This window comes from Alosa pseudoharengus, unplaced genomic scaffold (assembly GCF_046254945.1).
Source record: "Alosa pseudoharengus isolate Yale_2024_CS ecotype anadromous, Long Island Sound unplaced genomic scaffold, YU_APseudo_1.1 YU_APseudo_1.1_scf_14, whole genome shotgun sequence".
Taxonomy (NCBI): Eukaryota; Metazoa; Chordata; class Actinopteri; order Clupeiformes; family Clupeidae; genus Alosa; species Alosa pseudoharengus.
In genome coordinates, this window is record NW_027468609.1 from 24,629,550 (window position 1) to 24,651,087 (window position 21,538).

The following is a 21,538-nucleotide window of genomic DNA, read 5'->3' on the forward strand; positions in this document are numbered from 1 at the left end:
ATTTATGGAAAAGGAAGAATAACATGTTGCTATTCACTTGCTACATTCTTGCATTTTAAGGGTAGGGCCTACCCTATTATCGTATTTGACAGCTATCCCAGTGTAGAACGTTTCCTAAAAGTTTTCGTGATGTAGCCTATCGATAATGCCATTAGGTTATTCTGACAATAGTCAAGCATTGCTAAGCTATAGTAGGCTAAGCTTACAGACCGACATAAACATTTTACACAGACAGCAATTATGAGACGAGTAGGCTATTTGTTGGAAGCTACAGAAACTGTCGACAAAATGTATTTGGTATCATCAACATGTACGTTAAGTTACATCCAAGGAGTAGATAAGAAACACTTTCTATGATAACGTTATGTAACATTCTCAGGTGGGTGTTTCATAATGGAGCCTACACATAGCGTGCAAAGAAGCAGTACAAGCTGGGAGCACTCGCATAGGCTACTAGGGTTTGACATATTAACTAGTTAAGGCGGAGTGATAGCTTTTGAGGGTGGAGTGTACGTGCGGTTTGCTGCTGACGTAACTTGATGGACGTGTCCGTGTCCAACAGTGCCCAGCCTGGAATAGGGTTGCGCTGCAGTCACTCGGGCGGAGTCGTTCTGTAAATCGGGTGCACGAGCCATCTAAATTTACACTTTATATTACTTTTCAACGATCGGGTACAATTGGATTCACTACCCTGACTTATACCGAGGAACGAAACTTTATTTTCTTGTATTCCCTGCAAACAGTTGGTCTTTTTCTACTGGAAGAACCATCGGATCTTCCAGTTACCACAGCCTTTACGGGAAGGAAGGAAGATTTAGTCGGGTTAGCTAGCTTTTGACTGGGCCCCTATCACGCAAGTAAGTAGGCAAGCTAAATCGCTAGCCATGTAACGTTAGCCTAGCATTTTGTGTCCACATTTGAGGCAGTATTGGCACAGGTGCTTAAATGTTCAACCAAACTATGTTTGTACTCTATTGATAAGAATTTCGATAACAAATAATTACTCTGTTGGCTTATATTTCCATTTTGTCTGAAGTTAATTGTTTTGCCTAACGTTAGTTACAGAACTGCATGTTCCATGCTTATGGTGCAAGTTCCTTATTGTTCAGGAATGTTCGTGTATTCGTGTAACGTTCACAAAGGTGTATGTGCATAAACATGCTTATTTGACGGTTTGCTGGATAATTATTTTAACTAGTTTATGGTATTGTGGTATTTTACACCGTTGTGGACTACTTATCCCGATTAACGTTAAGTTCCTGGCTGCTCTTCCCAAGTAAGCCCGTAGTTAGCAAGGTAGCTAACCCCTGGCTATCTGGTTAGTGTAGTAGTTAGCTGGCTAGCTATTAAGCTACACATAACTGTTTGGAGACCTATCAAGCTAACTTGCTGAGGAAAATAAAATGTTATTGTAACTACTATGCACTCAATTTGGTCAAAGACTACCTTCCTAATGCTTCTTGTCACCATGCGGTACCTGTGTGTCGAACGGAAGGTTATTCTTGTCCGTTATCCGCAGTCTTTGGATTTGCATGCCGAAACGTGGCAAGCGACTTCAATCCTATGAGTGGAGCAAACTGTACAGTTAACGTTAGCAATTTAGCCAGCCAGTAATGCGCAGGACATTTACTAGAAAACTATTTTTAAGTTTTAACTTAATTTTATCGTATTTGTATTTAAAACAGAGAAAACGTCAAACAGAAGTGTGTGTACTTTAATATTGTTGCGTAATTTAGTCTTTGCTTAAAAACATATTTTAAATGTCTGAAATATGTATACGTTTACATAAGGTTATATGTTATTTTATTATTTTTAGCAATTCAAATTAAGTTAATCAGTTATCGGACTGTAAGTAGCGTTCAAATAAACCTTTGTTCTTCTAGAAATGGTTTTACAATTGCATAATTCCTTAAAAGCAGTATTGTAATGCGTCATGTCAGTTCAGTATTGTTGGTACATATTGTCAAATAACTTGAATCTCTGTATTATTGCATGAAACAATGCTAAAGAAAGTGTTCTGGTTTTCTACAGCAAGTTGCATTCTTGAATTTTAATCATTGTAGTCAAACATTCAAGCCAGCAAATAAACACAGCTTTGGGCTCTGCACTATATCAACAACAGAACAATAACATAATTTTATTTACTTTTGCTTGCACATCCTCATCTGTACATGATTGCTTCCTTGCATCCTGTTAAAATGGCTTCTCTTTCTCTCACTTTTACAGGTCAGGGGAGCACACATGACTTATCTTCTGCAGGCCTTTTGCAAATGGGATCACTCTGTCTAAAGCACCATGCGGGTGCCATGGAACATTGGCCCATTAATATGACCTGAAGAACTTCATGAGATTATTTTCCAAACTTCTGAGAATGATATAAGACGCTCAACGCTTTTGTTAGGACATTTACAAATTGCTGTGTGATGTATGTAATTTTTTTGCTTCTTTAAAAAAAATCTTAAGTACGGTGATCCTCATCTGGAAGGATTTGTCATTATCGTGAAATATCAGCTGTGAAATAGTAAGTAATATCAAGATGAGTGCTGAAGGATACCAGTACCGGGCGCTTTATGACTATAAGAAGGAAAGGGAAGAAGACATTAGTCTGCATGTAGGGGACATCTTGATAGTTAGCAGAGGTGCCTTGTCGGCCCTTGGCTTCGCAGAAGGCATGGAGGAAAAGCCAGAGGACATAGGCTGGCTGCCTGGTTTCAACGAAACCACCCAGGAGAAGGGGGACTTCCCTGGGACCTACGTGGAGTTCATTGGGAAGAAGAGGATTTCGCCTCCCACCCCAAAACCAAGACCTCCCAGGCCTCTACCTGTCGCCCCGGGTCCAACGAAGACTGACTCGGACAGCGAACAAGGTGAGCACCAGGACGGCACTGGCTAACATGCACGCTTCACTCTCATTTAGCCTAAGTCAATCTTCTGTGATTTACCCATGTATGTGATGTGTGACCTGTGGTCAGTTTACGACCGGGTGACTGATTTGCGCGTGGATGGAGAAACTGTAGTGCGTCAGTCAAGTGCCCTATGTCGCATGGCTCGGAAAGCCGCATGATGCTGTTCCTGAGTGTGTTCCTCATGTTGCAAGAATTAACCGAGCTGTCTGCTCATCCCCTGTCATTGCCACTCATTGTCACTTTCTATTTCGAAGTGGGTTTTTACTCCTCTCAGCTGTGGTAATCTCACCATTTTGTGCTCTGCAGTTCCATCCACCCCTGCACTGCATCAGGTCTACGCTGAGGGTGGGGGTGGGCATAGATGCCCTTGTTTGATTTTCATTGTGATTGTAACGGCAGGTTTGGCATGGTTCAGTGGGTTTGGCGAGGTGCCTGGGCATGTTCCCTCTGGCTGATTCTGAAGCTAACTGAAACTTACCTTCAGTTTACACTGAGTCAACATGTCTAGAACCACGGGGTGCCACCGACAATTGTAGATGCGTAGCTCCCTGAAGGAAAGGCAACAGCAGTGGGAGCAAGAGCGTGTCACTGACTGACTGATTTTTTTTTTTTTTTTTTTCTTGCCTCATGTTCCTTCCCATGCCCTAATCTTGCTAGAACCGGACCAGAGCCGTTGCCATGGAGTTGTTTTGCCACTGCTGTGCTCGTCGCTTAGAACATTCAATTAAAAAGGCAATTCACTCGCCTTCGCTCTCGCTCCCTTATAATCAAGAGGGTTTGGAAGGCCGTCAAGCCCTGCACGCCCCCCCCTGCACCCACAGCATGATTCCGATCAGGGAGTGCGACATTGGAAGCGCAGCACAACATCACAGCAGTGCACGGCACACCACCAATGTTTGTGTTTATTGCGCAAACCAGCCACTGAAATGTCCGTTTTCTCTGTACTTCAAAGATGAATTGTGATGTGGACATCGAGTGTGGCAGCGGTGGGGGAAGGTTTGGCAGGGTTGGCGCTGGTCCTTTGTGTTGTGCTTTTGTTTTGTGCCCACTTTGATTGGCTTTACAGAACGCATGTGATGGTTGTTTTGGGGGTGTGTGTGGGGGTGGGTGGAGGCACTGGTGAGGCCACTGACACTGACTACAATTGCTGCCTTGATGGCAGTGGCGGTACTCGGCTCCCCCTGTTGAATGCTAACCAGGCCTAGATGACAATGCCACTGGCTTCAGTCCAGCTCCCAGTGCATTGTGATGCCACCCCACCTGGTACCAGCAACATTACCAGAGTTTTGTGTTGAGTTGTTGAAAACAGTAAAATGGAGGAAATTGTTTGTGTCGGACACAAAATGATCATGCCTATCATTCAGTTTCAGACCATTAAATGTACATGTTCTGTACAAATGTACAGAAATGGCTCAGATCTTCAACAAAAAAAATCCCCATTTTGATGCTGGGAGGTAGTGGCACAGGAACGAAAAGAGAGGGGGAGGGGCGGGTCTTAGCCAGATTATTTTGAAAATCCCAGAGGCGGAACTTGTTTCCACTGAGCGAAGGAGCGAGCCTTGGGCTCCCCATTCATGAGGGCCTGAGCCTTGCTGCTCTCCCTCAGAGTGCGACTGTGGTTTTCCTCCTGACGGGGTTGTGTTCCGTAACAAACCATTTGCTTCCCCTTTTAGGTCGAATTCGCTTCACATTTTGGTGTAGTCATCAGATATTTGTTACAGCATAATTTTTTACAGTTTCTTTCTTGGTCTCACTGTCTTTATTTCATTTGGAACATATGTTTGTGGCTAAGGTGGTCTCGTGCTAAAAATGATGCACAGAAAATGTTGCCCTCCTTGCCTTGGAAGAGTAGCCTAGTTATTATGATAAAAGTGCTTAACTTAACTGTAGTGAGCTGTGTTATCTTGCAGCTTGGCTTGCTGCGCAACAGAATCTTTTTTTCAATCTCTGTTCTTGCTTTCTTCTCTCAGTCTAAGATTGTGAAATTCTTTTCTGAGCTCGCAAAGGGTGATTGCCAACATGAGCAACAGTGCTGAATGCTTGAGGCTGGGTCTGCAGAGAGGGAGTGTGAATGTAGCACCAAGAGAAGAAAAGTTCCTGTGTGTGTGTGTGTGTGGAGAGAAGTGAGGGGCCGAAGGCTTGAAAGGCATGGGGGGTGCAGGACTGCAGGCAGAATTCTTCTTGCCCCAGAGAGTGTGTGTGTGTGTGTGTGTGTGTGTGTGTTCTTGCGTGAGTGTCTGTGATTTACAACCTGCGACTGAAAGCTCCCTCCATGCTCCCTCTGCCCCTCTCCTCTCCTTCTTAGCCCCTCTCTCTCTTTCTCCTTCACTCTCATTCTCTCTCTCTTTCTCCTTCACTCTCATTCTCTCTCTCTCTTTCTCCTTCACTCTCATTCTCTCTCTCTCTTTCTCCTTCACTCTCATTCTCTCTCTCTCTCTTTCTCCTTCACTCTCATTCTCTCTCTCTCACTCACTTCTGTGTGCACAGCTCCAGAGGCCTGGCTTTTTTCTTTCTTTTTTTTAAGGTTTTGATAATGTTCCTGGTGTCGACTCTGGGTGCACAGGAAAGTTTGTCAGAGGGAGGTGAAAGTGCAGACAAGAAAAAGGGGGCCTCTCCTCGATCTTTCCTCTTTTTCTCCCCACCTCTTTCTCACTCTCTCTCTCTCACTCACTCTCACACACACACACACAGACACACAGGAACGCTCCCTCTCACGCTCTCGCTCTTGCTTTGAGCCATAGGGGTTTACTTGAGACCAGCAGATGTGGAATTCCTGCCCGGTATGGCTCCCAGGCTTTCTGGAAACACAAATGTGAGCTCTTTTCTGCAGGCCTTTCAGCGACCGGATACCCATGTTACCAGACACACACACACACACACACACACACACACACGCACACGTATACACCTCCATCTATTCTCCATTCTTACCCACACTTGTTACAGTTGCATATTTTCTCACAGACACAAAATCATTTTCTAGACCATTCCACACCAGTTCACGTTGATAATATTTAAAAACCTGCCTCACAAAGTCCCTACACGTTATTGCGGTTCAGCTTAGCATTTTATCTCCTGAAAAAACCCAATGCGAGGAGATACAAGATCTTCTCTACGCTACCTTTTAAAACCAAAACAAAAACAAAACAAAACTTTCAGTGGTTGGTCACAGGTCATCATCAAAGCAATCTTTTCATCGCACTCATTCTCGCTTCCATCAGCTTCTGTGTGTCTGGCCGGCCGCCGTGAGGGCCCGAGATGGAAAGATTCTGCCTGAAACACAATCTGATGCCAGTAATTTTCCCATGAAGCAGAGCCTGTTCTGTTCCCGTCCGCACTTTAGCGCACTTACTAGGCGCTTAGCTCAGACTGTGCGCCAGCCGCCAGCCACCGGCCTGTGGCCGTTAACCTGTATGCAAACTACTTCAACTGCACAGTATCAGATCTCCACTGTGCGATAACAGCAGTGATACAAAATACACGTATTGTACATGTGTATTTGGAGGGCGGGTGGAGTGTTTCTGAGTTGAGAGCAGCATCTGTAGAACTTTGTTGTTGTTTGGCTAGAGTTAAAATGGATGCCGTACTAGCAGATGAACTCTTCCCCCCTCTCTCACAGTGCTTGCAGTTCACGCAGTAAAATGGATGGATGATAAGACTTCTGCTTTGTCAGGACCAGAAAAAGGAGGAGGAGGAGAAGGGGGGGGGTTGCTCTCCTGCAAGCTCCAGCAGGGCCTATGTGCTTTGTTTCGCACAAGGAAACCTGATGCTTTGTTTTTTTTTCTTCCTCCTTTCCATCGTCTGTTTCTTTTTCTTTTTTAGTCACTCTTTCTTTTTGATTTTTTGTCTGGCTATCTTCAACCACTGGTTGTTTGTATTTCCAGTATTATTATTTTTTACGGATCAGACATTTATTTGGTGAGGGTTTTTGGCTGCAGGCAAAAGAAGATTAAAAGTTTTTGCCTTTTTGTCCCATAATTTATCCAGATCTTCAAGCAGGATTGGAGGCACAGCACAGCATGATCTAAAGTGCACGAAGTTCTTCTGGCTTTCAAGCGTTTGAGTTTTTCAGTTTGTGCCTCGCAGCTGCGTGAGAAGTACGTTCCCTGAGCCATACATAGAAACATCACATTGCAAAAATTACATCATTCTCCACTGTCTCCACCCAAATTGCAAATGTATTCCAAAACCCAGCAAGTTTCTTGGAAACTGCCAGCGCTCGAGTTGACTCTGAATAGTGCCCTCAGTCACGGAAGAAAAGAGTGAGAACCAGTAGCTCTGGCGGAGAGAGAGAGAGAGGGAGCAGTAAGAGTACATGTTGCATAGCTGGAGTTTGAGATAATGTTGCTCTCTCCTTTCCCTGGGCCTCTTAAACGCACAGGCGAACATCTGCTGCCTTGAGCAGTTCTTTTTTTTTCTATCAAACTCTTCCTCCCTCTCTCTCTCTCTCTCTCTCTCTCTCTCTCCCTCTTTCTCTCTCTCCCTCTCTCTCTCTTTCTTTCTTTCTTTCTTTCTCTCCCCCTCTCTCTCTTCCTCTCCCCCCTTGCTCGCTCGCTCTCACTCACTGACGGTCTCCTCTCTCTTTTTTTCACTCGCTGTAAAGGGGAACTGTTGCCTGACTCGCACAAAGAATGCCTACTACTCTCCCCTCCCCTAACCTGACAACAGAACCAGCTGGAGAGCTTCCATGTTTGAATGTACAGAACCATTGGCCTCCGCCCCCACCACTGCACTTACACTTCTCCTTTTTTTGTTCTCAACTGCTATTTAGCTATCCATGCCATTTGATGGATGCACCATCAGAATGTCTTTCAGAACAGACAGCCCGGAAGGCTTTTTTTTTTTTCACCCTCTCTCTCTCTCTCTCTCTCTCCCTCCCTCTCTCTTTCTCCCTCTCTCTCTCGTGCAACGGCACAGACTGCCTCTAATGTCGTGTTCGTCTCTCCGGATGACCGCAGGGTGCTTTGTGGTGGCACTAGTCATGACAAGAGCTTGCGGAGAGGCGAGCGTCTGGGCTGGACGGTCTGTGGTTCGTGGGACGGATTTAGCATTGTGATGAATCAGGCCGATTGTCCCGGGAGCTCATTCTCATGGACGAAGGCGCAGGATGTGGGTGGCAAGGAGGTGCTATTGTTGGCGCAAGTGCTATGCTAACTAGGCTAACTAATCAGTGGACAGCACTACTGCAGATGCTTCAGGCACTAGAGTAGCAGGCAGCAGCACTCATGAGCACTGCATGTCGCTAATTATGTAGATTCCCCCCCCCTCCTCCCTTGTTTCTGGCATCTAAATTCCTCCACAGTGTCACGCAATAGTTGAATTGAATTTGCGAATGTTCCCCCCCCCCCCCTTCATTCCTGGTAAAATGAAAGTGTCTAGTTTCCGCGTGGCGCTCCATGACCACTGGGGTGGGGTCCCTGTAAACGAAGTGCCTGCCGTGGGGTTGCGTAATGGTGATCAGGACTCGTTAAATCCTTCCCAGCAGGGAGGACCAGTGTGGCAGCCCGGTCTCTGGGCTCACTGAACCAATCTGAGGGTGTGGGTCAAAAGTGCGCGGGTGAGATGGCACGCCATCCTAACACATACACTCTCACTCACACACACACACACACAAAAATCCTCACAACTTCATTTGAGGTCATTTTTGAATAGGGGTGGGTGGTGGGGCGGGCGAGGGGGTTGATGGTGGTGGGAAAAAAAAAATATATATATATATGGACGCAGGTTGTAATTTGATTTCCCTGTTTAAGCACTGCTCAATGGAGGAGCTGCTTTGCCCAGCTCACAGTTCCAGTAAAAAAAAAAAGAGGTCTTTTTATGAGGCGGCCGTGCGTGAGAGAGGACACATGTGCTTCTCATTACACAGCCCCAGCCTCCAGAGGCAGAGGCCTAGGCAGGGCTGAACTGGCAAAGCTCCTTACAGCGGGCCAAGCATGTCTGCTCGGAGGATTAGCAACACGTTAGAGGGGGAGGGGGAGCAGTGAGAGAGAGAGAGAGAGAAAGAGAGGGAGGGAGGGAAGGATAGATAGATGGGGAGAATAGGGAGGCAAGGTTGGGAGTATGAGAGGGGGGAAGGATTGGGGGATCATGATATGAAATATGAACAAGGACCACTGCCAGGGTTTTGGCAAGGAGCTGCCGCCTTTTTTTTTTTTCCCCCTCCCCTCACTTTTTTTCACCTTTGTGTGTGCATGTGAACGTGAAGTTTGCCTCTGCGTCGCAGGCAAGGTGCACTGCGGTTACGTAACAGTCCAAAGGCTCCTTCTCTCTCTCTCTCTCTCTGTGATGTGATAGGAATACAGCCAAGCCACCCGCATCGCTCCGATCCACTCCACTCCGCGGGGAGCGCGTACCTGTTTTGACACCTGCGTGCGATCCTACCCGTCTCACTCTCTTATGACTGGGAAGGCGCAGCTCGATACTCCTCACCGATTGGTCTGCAGCCTTCCTCTGTGTATTAATGAAGAACAAACCTTTTGTTTTTTTTGTTCGGTCTCAGCTGAAACAATGGATCAGGTATTGATTTCTTCTAGGGGGAAAAGCTTGAGTAATAAAGTGCCACCAATAGGGAAATAACTTACATGCAGCAACAGAGCAGTTTTATCCCCTTGTTTTAAAATGAGGATTTGTCCCAGCTCAGCTTAATTTAACATCATTATCTTGAAGCCGCTACCTATTTAAGGCATGAACGAAGAGGCTCTTGTAGGAATCTCTTGGAGGAAAGCCCAGAAAGCAGCCATTGTGATTCTATGGAAGAATGTTCCATTTTAAGCTTTGTATTTTTTAACCTCATTGTAGGCACCTATGAATTAGCTTCCATCTACGTGTCTGGGAAGAAACACAACAGTTACAGTATTTGTTATGTTCATGTGTTTCTTGAGCCTACACTTTTCTTTGTTTGGTCGAGGAATATTAGAACTTTTAATGTTCTCTAATCTCAGTGTACAGCAAATAATATAATCTCTTCTTTTAATGAGCTATGCCCTTTACCTAGTGGAGTTGTGAAATATTTGAAGATTAGTTATATATTCACAACCATTGGTTGCTGCAGTGGGGTTTTAACATCTTTTCATGTGTAGGGGGAGGCAGAGAGTTACATTTTTCAGAGCTTCACACACCCATCCACCAGAGCTCTGCAACTTGAGCTCAGATGAACGTTAAGAATGCTTTTGTATTCATATCAAGTACTAATCTGTTTCAGTAAAATGCAGTTTGTTGTTTGAATTTATGTTTTTATTTGTATTTTCTTTATTTATTATTGCGGCTCACTTGAACTGCAGAGCACAGAGTTGTTGAAAGCATAAGATTAAGTCTGATTTTCATATGAAGCTACTTTGGCGAGTTAAGGCTGGTGTTAAGGATTTGCTTTACAGTGAAGTTTTGTCGTCAGAGCAAAGACTGCCGTTCTTGTGGGTCATTGTGTTTCTGATCTCATTCACACACACACACACACACACACACACACACACACACACACACACACACACACACACACATCTCTTCTCTGAAAGTAAGTCTTGAGGCTAGTGCCTCTGGCGTGGAAGTGCAGGTTAACACAAGCCGCCTCCCTAATTAGACTCCCGCTCATGCTATCTATAGGAATGCTACCCCCTCAACAACCCACGGCGTTCCAGCCAGCCGCAGACAGTAGTTCACCCGTTTCAGTCAGACGCGGCGAGCTCAGGCGGTCCCTCTCTTTAAAACACGGAGACGGCAGCTGCACTTCACCGCGCCATGCCACGCCGCACCTCTCTCTCTCTCCCCCTCTGTCTGTCTCTCTCTCTCTCCCTCTCTTGCGTGCTCGCTCGCTCACTCTCACTTCCCCAATCCGTGGTTGAACTCGAGACTGAGGCCTTCTGGGACAAGGAGGAGGAAGGACTGCCAAGCTCTTAGGCGTGTGTGAACTCGCTTTGTGGGGCCCTTCCTCCTCCACATGTTGCCAGGGTAACTGCAGTTGGAGCGGAGTCCCTGATTGGTCGGTTGAGTTTTTAAGCCTCTCAGGGTCATGTTTCTTGTATGTTGTTTTTTTTTTTTTTGCCTCACAAACGTTTTTTTTTTCCGTTTTGTTTGCATTTTTTTTTTTGTGGGAACAAGAAAACGGTCAAAGCTAGTTCCCAAGGTGAAAAAATGGTCTTGGGGTGGGGGGTTGTTTTGGAAAAAACTGTTTCTCGTCATTTAAAATGAGAAAAAAAAAGAAATCTGTTTCTGGTCATAATAAACCAGCGGCACAGTCAATTTTTCCCCTATTAGCTTATGCGTGCGGTTTTAATTGCTTCCACCTTTGGTTGAAGGGATGGCGTTCAGGGCAGGAGAGGTTGGAGGAAGGCTGCACTGAAACCGATGTGGGCAAAATGCCGGGAATCGGGTGAGGTGCCTGGCTGGCTCCAGCAGTCTGCTGAGTCGAAGCGTCAGCCTGAGTCAGCCAGGCAGTTAGTTAGTCAGGCAGGCAGGCAGGCAGGCAGGCAGGCAGGCAGGCAGTCAGTCGTCAGACCCTCTTTGTCTTCAGAGCTGTGGGTGTGTGAAGCCCTCCTGATAACCAGAATGCTGCCAACATGATGCATTTATTTGTTCAGGAAACAAACAGCAGGAGTAGTGACTATGGGGAACGTTTACAGACATGTGGGAAAGTGTGGAGAAAGGAAAACAATGCTTGTGCAGCGTCTACTAAGACCAAAGAGCAGAACATGTCGCAGCAACACTAACAGAGAAATGGCGGAGGGGTTTCGGTGGGTTATGGGATGTTCTGGGATGTCATTCAATCCTGCCCCAGCGATCGGGTCTCCCAAAATCCCCTTGTACCCCCATCCCCCAAACACACACTTTACCCTTTCCCCCCAATACTGAGAAGCAACTCTATCTCTCCCTTCACTAAGCAGCTGATTGGCCAACGTGCTGTCAACCCGACACGGCCCATGCCAACCTGTGTAAGTAAACACTGCGCCTCCTGGAATCCCGGGCCGATTCTGTGTGTAGACAGCGATTTGGCTCACCTTATAGACTAGGGATGTAACGATTACCGGTATAATGGTAAACCGTGATAAAAATGTTGACGATAACAATTACCGTTTTCTTTTCAAATATCATAATTATCATGCTTGATTACCGTGGTGTGGAAACCGTGTGTTTAATCCTTCCCAGCTTCATCTGAGCCTGCTTTTGACATACAGTAGGCCTGGTACAATAAAACAAAACTGGTACTGATTCTGTTGTCTAATTGATGGTTTTAACTACGATTTTAAAAGGCGGAACATTTTCACCGCAAAATGTGCACTGTATCATGTAGCCACTCTGTGTCTTTATGTTCGCGTCCACATTAAATCCATTCCACTCACGTTATCAGGAGAATACAGTAGCCTAAAGTTTATTTCAAACGCTTACTTTCAAACGCTCTCATTCATTGAATCCAAATAACAGAACGCAAACTCCAAGTTATGATAGGGTAAGTTAAGCTATAAGCACATAGCCAATTAAACATGACCAAGAAAAAAGTGAACGGGACACTTTTTGAAACTATTTCAGCTTGTGTAGGCCTATCAGTGCTTTCTAAACATATTGAACATACTTTTAGAAATACCATGATGATACCGAAAACTGATAATTTTGGTCACTATAACCGTGAGGTTAAATTTTCATACCGTTACATCCCCATTATAGACACTAAGGTCTACAGGTTCCCGTACAGTCGGTTCCCTCAGAGAGGGAGACCGTGGCCTAGTTACTGTCTCTTGTACGGCCTTGTGTTCGTGGCTGTTGACGTTAAGTGATTTGTTTATTTATTTTTTCTTTTGTTTGTTTGTTTACTCATTTTTTTTTGTCTGTATGCACCCACAATTGTCAGCTTTGTGAGAGCAACCCAAAATGGCTGGCCAGCCAGTGCTGTGCTTTAAGGAAAAAAAGGTCAGGAAAGTGCTTTAATGAGGTTCTTTTTTAAAGTAGGATCAGTTGCTAACTTTAGGCTGTGATTGGCATGGTTTGAATTCTCAAAAGCAGTCAGCGGGGTCAAGCCTGCCTGCCTGCCTGCCTGCCTGCTGTCCAGCCTGCGGCTCTGTTGGCAGTGTAGGGTGTCATCTGGACAGAAGGTGAAAAGGTGACAGTCCCACAGCCCCCCCGACACACTTGGTGTCTCAAGCTATCCTTCGCCTCCCTACACACACACACACATATACACACATGCATACATACACACACATACCACCTTCACCACCCCCTATCCCAGCTCTCAGATGAAGACTTCTGAGAAATAGGCTACATCGTGCACTCTGCCTGTAATGGGTAGCAGATGGCCTGCCACAGGTGGGTGAGTGTGAGTGAGTTTCTTTGTGAAAAGTGTGTGTGTGTGTGTCGGAGCGAGTGAGTGAGCAAGCAAGCAATATTGTGTGTTGTATTCGTGCGGTTCTCTTTATTCACGCACACACACACACACACACACACACAGACGGCTCATGCCCTTTCACCACCGAACCGGTGTGTACTAAACGAGGTGCTTTGGCTACCGTCGGTGATGAATGCGCAGTCTCAGGTGCACACTAATTTTGCTGTGTTTGGGAATTTTTCAGCCAGGGTGGGTCCTGCCTCATTTCTCTTCAAAAAAGGTGATTTGCTTTAAAAATGGAAAAAAGATGAAGCGAGGTGGTGGCGGTGGTGGGGCGGGCGGGCGGTGTAGTTAAAAGAATGACTGGTGAAGGACTTCCATTCATGATCGGCTTGCGTTCGAGACCGTAGGCTCGAAAAGTAGCAACAATTGGGCCCTTTCAGAGAAGTATTTTTCTTTTTTTCCTTCTCCAGTCCTTTAAGCGCAGTGGTCCTGGCCGGGGAAGCCAAATAAAGCTCTTTCATGTGCGCACCTGGTTTTGGAGGATCAGAGGCATGTGGCCGGGCCGCCCCGCGCTGGCCGACCCAGAGCAGGACACACCAGACCGACCCTGGTCCTGTTTGCTCAGCCCTCCTTGGCCCGCTCTCAGTCCAGCTCCTGTGCACAGTTAATCACTTCTTTCTCTCGCACTGTGAAGTTCACACACACACACACACACACACACACACACACACACACAAATACAGACTCTGGCATGTGCACACACACTCACTTAAACTCTCTTCTTACTTTTCTTTCCTGTCCATGTACACTCTCACTGTCACTCTTTTTCTGTCCGTGATTCTGTCTCTGTTTTACACACACACACACACACACAAACACACTCACACGCCATTCCATCGCACACCGCCCAGCTCAAATTTTTCACACCCCAGCCTTTGCCTGTCCTAGCAGCGCTCCTGTTCCTGGGCCCATTCCTGCTGCCCATCAGTGCATGTCTGGAACCAGAGACCGCGGCATTCTCAGACCAGACAGACAGACAGACAGACAGATGGCGTTGGGATAGGAATGGGAATGCCAGGAGTTTGAATGTGATGCAGAGCACAGTGTTTGTTTTATCTGTTGCTGTTTGTCAACCAGCGGGGTTGTCAACCAAGCCACAGAGAGAACTATCTCCATAACTATATAACTATAACTGTTGCTATGATAAGACTTCTGTCTGACTAGCTAACAATGTTTTTTAAATCTTTCTCTTTCTCTCTCTCTCCACTTTCCCCTCCAGCCTCTACGCTGTTGGACCTGATGGAGCAGTTTGCGCCGCCTGAAGTCGCTCCCCCCATGCTACTGCGTCTGATCGGGGCCATCGAGCGAAAGGGTAAGATCTCTTCGCACCACGTCCCTACACCAACGATTTCTCCCCCAACACCCCATCACCATTATCACATTTGCCCGACGCCTTTTAACGCTTTGGGCAATTTAACAGCTGTGTTTACTCACAGTGACCTAAAACGCGACAAACGTCGATATTTTCTCACATTTCCCGCTATCACCTCAGGGTGAGCTCTCCGAAGACTCGCCCTGGCTACAGCTCGGGACATTTCTAGGAACGCTTCGATTTGCAAGCTTACGTGGCAGGTTCTCTGTGCCCTGATTGGCCGTTTTTCCCTCCCCGCAGGTTTGGACAACCCCACGCTGTATCGCACCTTCACTGCAGGAGGTGGCCTGGAGGTCCGGCAGTGCTTTGACGGCGGTGAGTCACGTTGTCGCTCTTAACGCCCGCCAGCAACACATTACTTGCTCAGTAGGCTTAGTCTGGGGACATGTGGCGTGGGAAATTTACCGTGTGTGTGTGTGTGTGTGTGTGTGTGTGTGTGTGTGTCCAGATGCCCCTATGTCAGACCTAGACCAGTTTGACCTGCCCGTGCTGTGTGACGGACTGAGGCGCTACTTGCAAGACCTTCCCCAGCCGGTCATCCCTGCTGCCGTCTACACCGATTTGGTCCTCATTGCCCAAGGTGAGCTCTCCACACCCCATTAGTTATATAATAGGTGCGTGTGTGTGTGTGTGTGTGTGCGCGAATAGGTCCATCTGTTCAAACTTTGAAGCAGTTGGCCATTGCGGACGTGTCTGCATCGGCTGACCTTTTTTAAAGAGACGAGAGGGAGAAAATGCCCTCCTCCTTTTTTGTCTTATCCCGTTTCAATTCCAACAGCCCCCCCCCCCACCCCCCCGCTAGCCTTAGCTGTGTCCACAAAGGCAGTTCTCACTCCCAGGCTGCCTCAGCGTGGCTCTAAAATGGACGGCTCAGAAACGATGGCCAAGAGGCAGCCCTGAGGCACTGAGCCAGCTTGAGCTAAAGGCCGCAGAGCACAGCCTCCCCTCTAACCACTAGGTGGTGCTGTTCTGCTGAAAACCCCTCCAGCCTTCAACCGGTTCAGCCACTGGTTTGCTGGCAGATGAACTATTGTCAGCGTGTGTGTTTTACGGCCATCAGTAAGCACACTGCCGAGATCGAAGGGCAGTTCAGAGAATCACAGCGGTCATAGCAGCTCTGCTTTCCTTTCTGGAAATGACATTGGACTCCAAACAGGGGCCCCAGCTAAGCCTGCTCAGGTACTCAAAATGAAATATGTACCGCAGTTGATCCTCCCCTCTTTTTTCCATCAGCTGAGGTAAATAAACCAGTGTTTGTATGCACCCAATATTGCCTGAGATGAACCTTAATAGGAACGTTGATACTTGGTTAATGATTGCTTTCCCCCACCCCCTAAGCCCAAGTGCCCAACCTCAGCTGTCTCCAGCACTTGGGATCGCGATGTCCAGTACTACAAATGACCACCCCTTGTGAGCTAGCTACATGTCAACAATGTTAAATGTTCTCACAACAAGCTCAGAGAACCGATCTGTCCCCTTTTTTGTCTTTTTTTTACCTACTTCCCTTTCTCTGTCACACTGTCAGGCAGCATGTCAGTTAGTTGGGTCAGAACCTGGGTGGATGCTGTTAATAGGTGCTAGGAATTCTAGATATTTTTTTTTAATCAGAACATCAGCCAGTCGCTTGCAGGCGTAGCACTTGTTCAAGCATCTGAAGGTGAGCTCACCATTTTTATCAACTCTTGCGGTTGAGAGCAAGTAGGGCTGAAAAAAAAGAACTTTCCATTAGTGATACACCAAAGACAGGGTTTTTTTTCTCTTCCTCTTCCTGTATGTCTTTGCTTGCAAATCTCACTACTGTCATAGCAACCACACGAGGTTCTCAGTAATCTGAGTTTGGTGTTAAATTTGCCTTGAAGCCCCTTCTGTGAGTGTGAATGTTAGAATGTTTCTATTGTGAGTGTGTGTGTGTGTGTGTGTGTGTGTGTGTGTGTGGGATGTATGAAATACTGCCAAGAGGTCCCGGGTAGGCGTACTTTGTGTTCCCCACAGAGGTCTGTTAAAGCATGTGTATGTGTGTGTCTGTGAAGTCAATCTTTTGTCCCATCTTTGTTTTGTGTTGTTTCATCCTCTGACAACTTTGTGTGTTTACTTTGAACAATATTTGATGTTTTCTTTGTCTTTATCAATGTGCTTTTAGTTAAGCAAAGCGCATTGAATTGCCTCTGTGTAGGAAATGTGCTAGATAAATCAACTTCCCTTGTCTTTAACACTTTTCTCTCATTCTCACTCTCTCTCTCTCTCTCTCTCTCTCTGTCTGTGTGTGTGCGCGAGCAGAGGTGGCGAGCCCAGACGATTGTTCTGTGCGTCTGCGTCGTGTGCTGCAGTCCCAGGCGGTGCCCCCGCAGCACTGGCTGGCGCTCCAGTTCCTCTTGCGCCACTTGGCCCACGTGTGCCAGGCATCGACCCGCAACCTGCTCAGCGCCCGCGCCCTGGGAGAGATCTTCAGCCCACTGCTCTTCAGGCAGCAGGCCGCTAGGTAGGCGCTGCACCTACACACAGACGCATGAACACACGCACACACACACACACATACACACTATACCGCACACACAGACATGTACACACACATGCACAGATCTTGCATGGATGCAGACTCACACACATGTTGATGCCTGTAGGCCTGGCATGCATGGACACACACAGCCTCTCCCAGATAGACATGTGGTATGCTAATACGCCACACACACACACACACACACACACTCACTCACTCACTCACTCACTCACAGACTTTCTTTATAGTCACACTTTCTGCAGAGTCAGTGAGTGAGTGTCTCATGGACTCACATGCGTGCACACAAGTCTGCAGAGGCCTCAGATACATGGTGGTCAGCATCAGATCTGAGATCAGATGGGCCGGAGCACACAGTGTGCTCTCCCAAAACTGTTGCACCCACGCACACGACCCCGGCTGCTCTGGACACCGACTTAGTCCCTCTTCAACAGCTGTCGGAACACACATTAGTGCCGGCAGCTAGTCCGGTTCGCTAAGCCCAGGCAGATTACCCACCCACATACATACAAAAAACAAACACACATACACACACACACACGCACTGCTTAAAAAGTGCTGACTTCAGACTCCACTCTCGTCTTTTCATTCTACCCCCCCCCCCCCCCCCACCACCACACCCTTTCTCTCTGCATAGCTGTGAACCCAGTCCAGACGCCCACATAAGGATCATCGAAGTCCTGGTCACCAGCGAGTGGGGCGACACTCAGGCTGCACCAGGTAGGACCAGAGGGACTTATTCACACACACCCACACACACACACACACACTCACACACACACTCTTGCACACACATGCAAGTGATCTGCAACTGTGATTTATGGGGCACACAGCCGTTGTCAAGCACCTGTGCAGTCAACTGATGCATGTGGATCCATTTGCTGTTATGTAAGAGGAAATGCTAGTTGGTAGGGTGTGCATGAGTGTGTGTGTGTGTGTGTGTGTGTGTGTGTGTGTGTGAGCGTGCGCGCACACGCACACATGCATTTGTGTGTAAGAGAGGGCTGATTAAATAAAATGGGAGACCAAGAGAGAAGTGGAGATTGCAACCAGGGTGCCAACAGAGCAGCAGGGGACATAAAAGCTATTATTAACTGGAAATGGTCAGTTGCAGTGCTGCTACTTCTTCACTGCACTTCTCTCACTTCTCTCTCTCTCTCTCTCTCTCTCTCTCCCTCTCTCTCTCTCTCTCTCTCTCCCTCCCCCCTCCCTACCTCTCCCTCTCTCTTTCCCTCTTCCTTGCTCTCTCTCTCTCTCACACACACACACACACACACACACACACACACACACACACACACACACACACACACACACACGTGGGCTATTGTGAGGCCACCTCAGCCCCTTTGCTGTTTTCCATTTTATTGCCAGCCAGGTGGCCCTATGCGGGCATCTCCGTTTACAGCAGAGACTGTAAAAACGAAAGGCCCCTTTTGATGTTCAGTGTTCATACTTAAGTGTTCAGTTCAGTGTTCGGTTGAAAGGCAACCTGCAGAAAGATCAGTGTGTGTGCTCTCTTTCTCTCTCTCTCTCTCTCTCTCTCTCCCCTCTCTTCTCTCTTCTTCCTTCCTTTCCCCCTCCCTCATGTGGGTTTTAGTCTCTCTCTTTCAGGTCGCAGGGTCTGAGCTTCCTCTCACCGCCTTCTCTCTCTCTCTCTCTCTCTCTCTCTCTCTCTCTCTCTCTCTCTCTCTCTCTCTCTCTCTCTCTCTCTCTCTCTCACACACACACACACACACACACACACACACACACACACACACACACACACACACACACACACACACACACACACACACACACACACACACACACACTCTGCACAAGGTGTTCTGTGAACTCTTGTGTGTTTTGGCGAAACGCCGTTTTTCTGCCTCGAGGCTTTCACACATACACCCAGCTCCAGTGCTGCCTGTCACACACACACAGTTTTAACATTGAGACACCCTCCCGTTTGAGCTCTGTGTAACTCCATCCTGATTAGTGTAGCGCAGCAGTTTGATGCGCGTTTATATAACCCCTAACCCTAATCCCAGCTCCAACCTTAGTTTTATGTAATTCTTTCTCTCTTTACTTAATTATATTTATTTATATCTTATTATTTCCTTTATCTTCCTTTCTTAATTCATTTATTTTGTCAGAATAAGATTCTCACAGTCTTGCAGGTGTATTGCAGGATAACGACATGATAATGTAGCATGATGGCAGTACAATGGTGGAGTAAAGTGTAGCTTTTGTTAGTAGCTTTTGGAGGTTGTTTGGAGGCTGCAGTAGACTGTAACCTTCAGTGACAACAGCAGCAGTGACGGTGGGAGTGTGAATGCAGGTGGGCCGGGCCTCCTCAGTCTCACCAGCACATGTCACCGTGAGGTGAGCTTCAGCTTCAGCTTTCTTTTTTTTATTATTTACTTGGTCAGGCTGGGAATCGGCAGGTCTGCGCTGCGCCAGCACACTGGAGGCCTTAGTACTCTCTTGCTCCAGTGGGTTCAGGCTCTGGGCTTCTGTGAAACGCTTTGGACACTTGTTCCAATATCAATTCCATTTCAATTTAAAATCACTTATAGAGCGGCAAAACATTGCACATGTCTCATGGCGCTTTACAGAGTGTTGAACAATCAGAGAAGGCCCATGAGTAACAGGGGCGAGGAAAAACTCCCTAGAATTGGAGATACATGTAGGAAGAAACCTCGAGCAGATCCACGACTCAAGGGCCTGACCCATCTGCCTTGGGTCAGTACAGTTGCTATAGAATTGAACTGATAGTGTGCGTACACCCACAGGAGTGGTGCATGTGCATGGAAGTGTTGTATTGGGGATGTTTTGGAGTTGCTTGGGGATGTTTTTAAGTTTGTTGATTTGTTAGCTCCTTTTCCTCTTCCTTGCCATGGTCCTTTGTGTCTGGTGTGCTTTTGTCTTTGTAGCTTTGTCTTCTTTTTCTTCTTTCATCTCGATTTCGCTTTCTCTCTCAACTCTCTTCTCTCTTCTTCCTTCTCTCTGTGTTCTTTGTCCCTCCTTTGCTGGGGGGGGGGGGGGGGGAGTGGTTTGCAGGCCCTGCTGCGACTGTTAAAACGTTTTATTACCTGCTAGGGCCTATTTTTATCCTGTGGTGGCCTGGGCCACGCTCAGCTGTCAGGCCTTCAGGGCTCCAGTGCGACCCACCTGCAGAAGAGCACAGAGCATGCACCCGCACACTCCCACACACACACGCACGCACGCACACACACATACTTAAAACCAGCAGAGCCAAGGAGAGGCCACACACACACACACACACACAGGCTCTCTCACCTCCTTTTCACCCTCTCACTCCCTGCCATTTTGGTTTACCTTTTTTTCCATTTAGGTCAGTCTCTTGCTCTCGCTTATTTTAGTCTTTCATGCATGCTTACTCACTCACCCAGTCTCTCCTGTCCTTCTGGGTCTTTCCCTTCATTGTTTTCTCTATCTTTCTGTCTTGATATCTTTTTCCCCTCTTTTACAATTTTTAGAGCTATAACTTTATATACTTTTATATCTGTCAATCTCAACCGAGCTCTCAGTCCACCCACCTGAGTTAAGTTCACAGAGTACAAGAAAAACGTTTCAGTCTCAGACAAGATCTCGTGCCGAGACATGCATACTTGCACGTGTGTCTGTGTGTGTGAGTGTGTGCGTACATTAAAAGGGGGAACTGTGTGTTTCTGTGGGTGGCAGGGTGTGTGTGTACGCCTGTGTGTGTGTGTGCCCAGTTACTGGGGGTCTATTTTAAGGTCTGCTGGCGAAAACGTCGACTTCCTTTTGATTGGCTGCGGCGGTGAGCCTGAGCCCAGTGCTTCCACAGAGTGCCGCTTGTTGGGCCCACCACCGGCTGCACTCATTTCCTCAGGGTTTCACTCCACCTCTCCCTTCCCTCCCTCCCTCCCTCCCTCCCTTTCGCTCTCTCTCTCTCTCTCTCTCTCTCTCTTTCTCTCTCTCTCTCTCTCTCCCTCTCTCTCTCTCACCCGCTCTCTCCCTCCCTTTCGCCCTCTCTCTCCCTCTCTCTCTCCCCCCCCCCCCCTCTCTCTCTCTCTCTCCCCCCCTCTCTCTCTCTCCCCCCCCCCCTCTCTCTCTCTCTCCCTCCCCCCCTCTCTGCCCCCTCTCCCACCCCTAACCATTCACCGCTCAACCCGCCCTCTTGCTCCTCCCACCAGACGGCAAAGTGCCCACCTCAGCAAATATTTGAACCAGAGCAAGTTAATCATAAGACTGAGCCACCGAGCCAGCACAGAAAGATAGGGGGGAAAGGAAGGATAAAGAGATAGCGAGAGAAAGATAGAAAGAGAGGGAGAGAGAGAGAGAGAGAGAAACAGGCAGGCAGAGAGAGAGAGAGAGAGAGAAGGAGAGAGAGAGAG

The 21,538-nt window shown here is 47.3% G+C and overlaps 1 protein-coding gene across 1 annotated transcript in view; it reads left to right on the forward strand.

Annotated features, from left to right (window-relative positions):
- Window positions 1-584: 584 nt before the first annotated feature.
- Window positions 585-21,538, forward strand: part of pik3r1 (phosphoinositide-3-kinase, regulatory subunit 1 (alpha)) — a 31,069-nt gene continuing 10,115 nt past the window's right edge. The window contains exons 1-7 of the mRNA XM_076284310.1: window positions 585-857; window positions 2,227-2,867; window positions 14,501-14,593; window positions 14,894-14,968; window positions 15,102-15,233; window positions 16,931-17,132; window positions 17,806-17,888. Of these exons, the coding sequence (XP_076140425.1) occupies window positions 2,537-2,867; window positions 14,501-14,593; window positions 14,894-14,968; window positions 15,102-15,233; window positions 16,931-17,132; window positions 17,806-17,888 (916 nt within the window). The 5' untranslated portion in view covers window positions 585-857; window positions 2,227-2,536. The remainder of the gene's footprint in view (window positions 858-2,226; window positions 2,868-14,500; window positions 14,594-14,893; window positions 14,969-15,101; window positions 15,234-16,930; window positions 17,133-17,805; window positions 17,889-21,538) is intronic.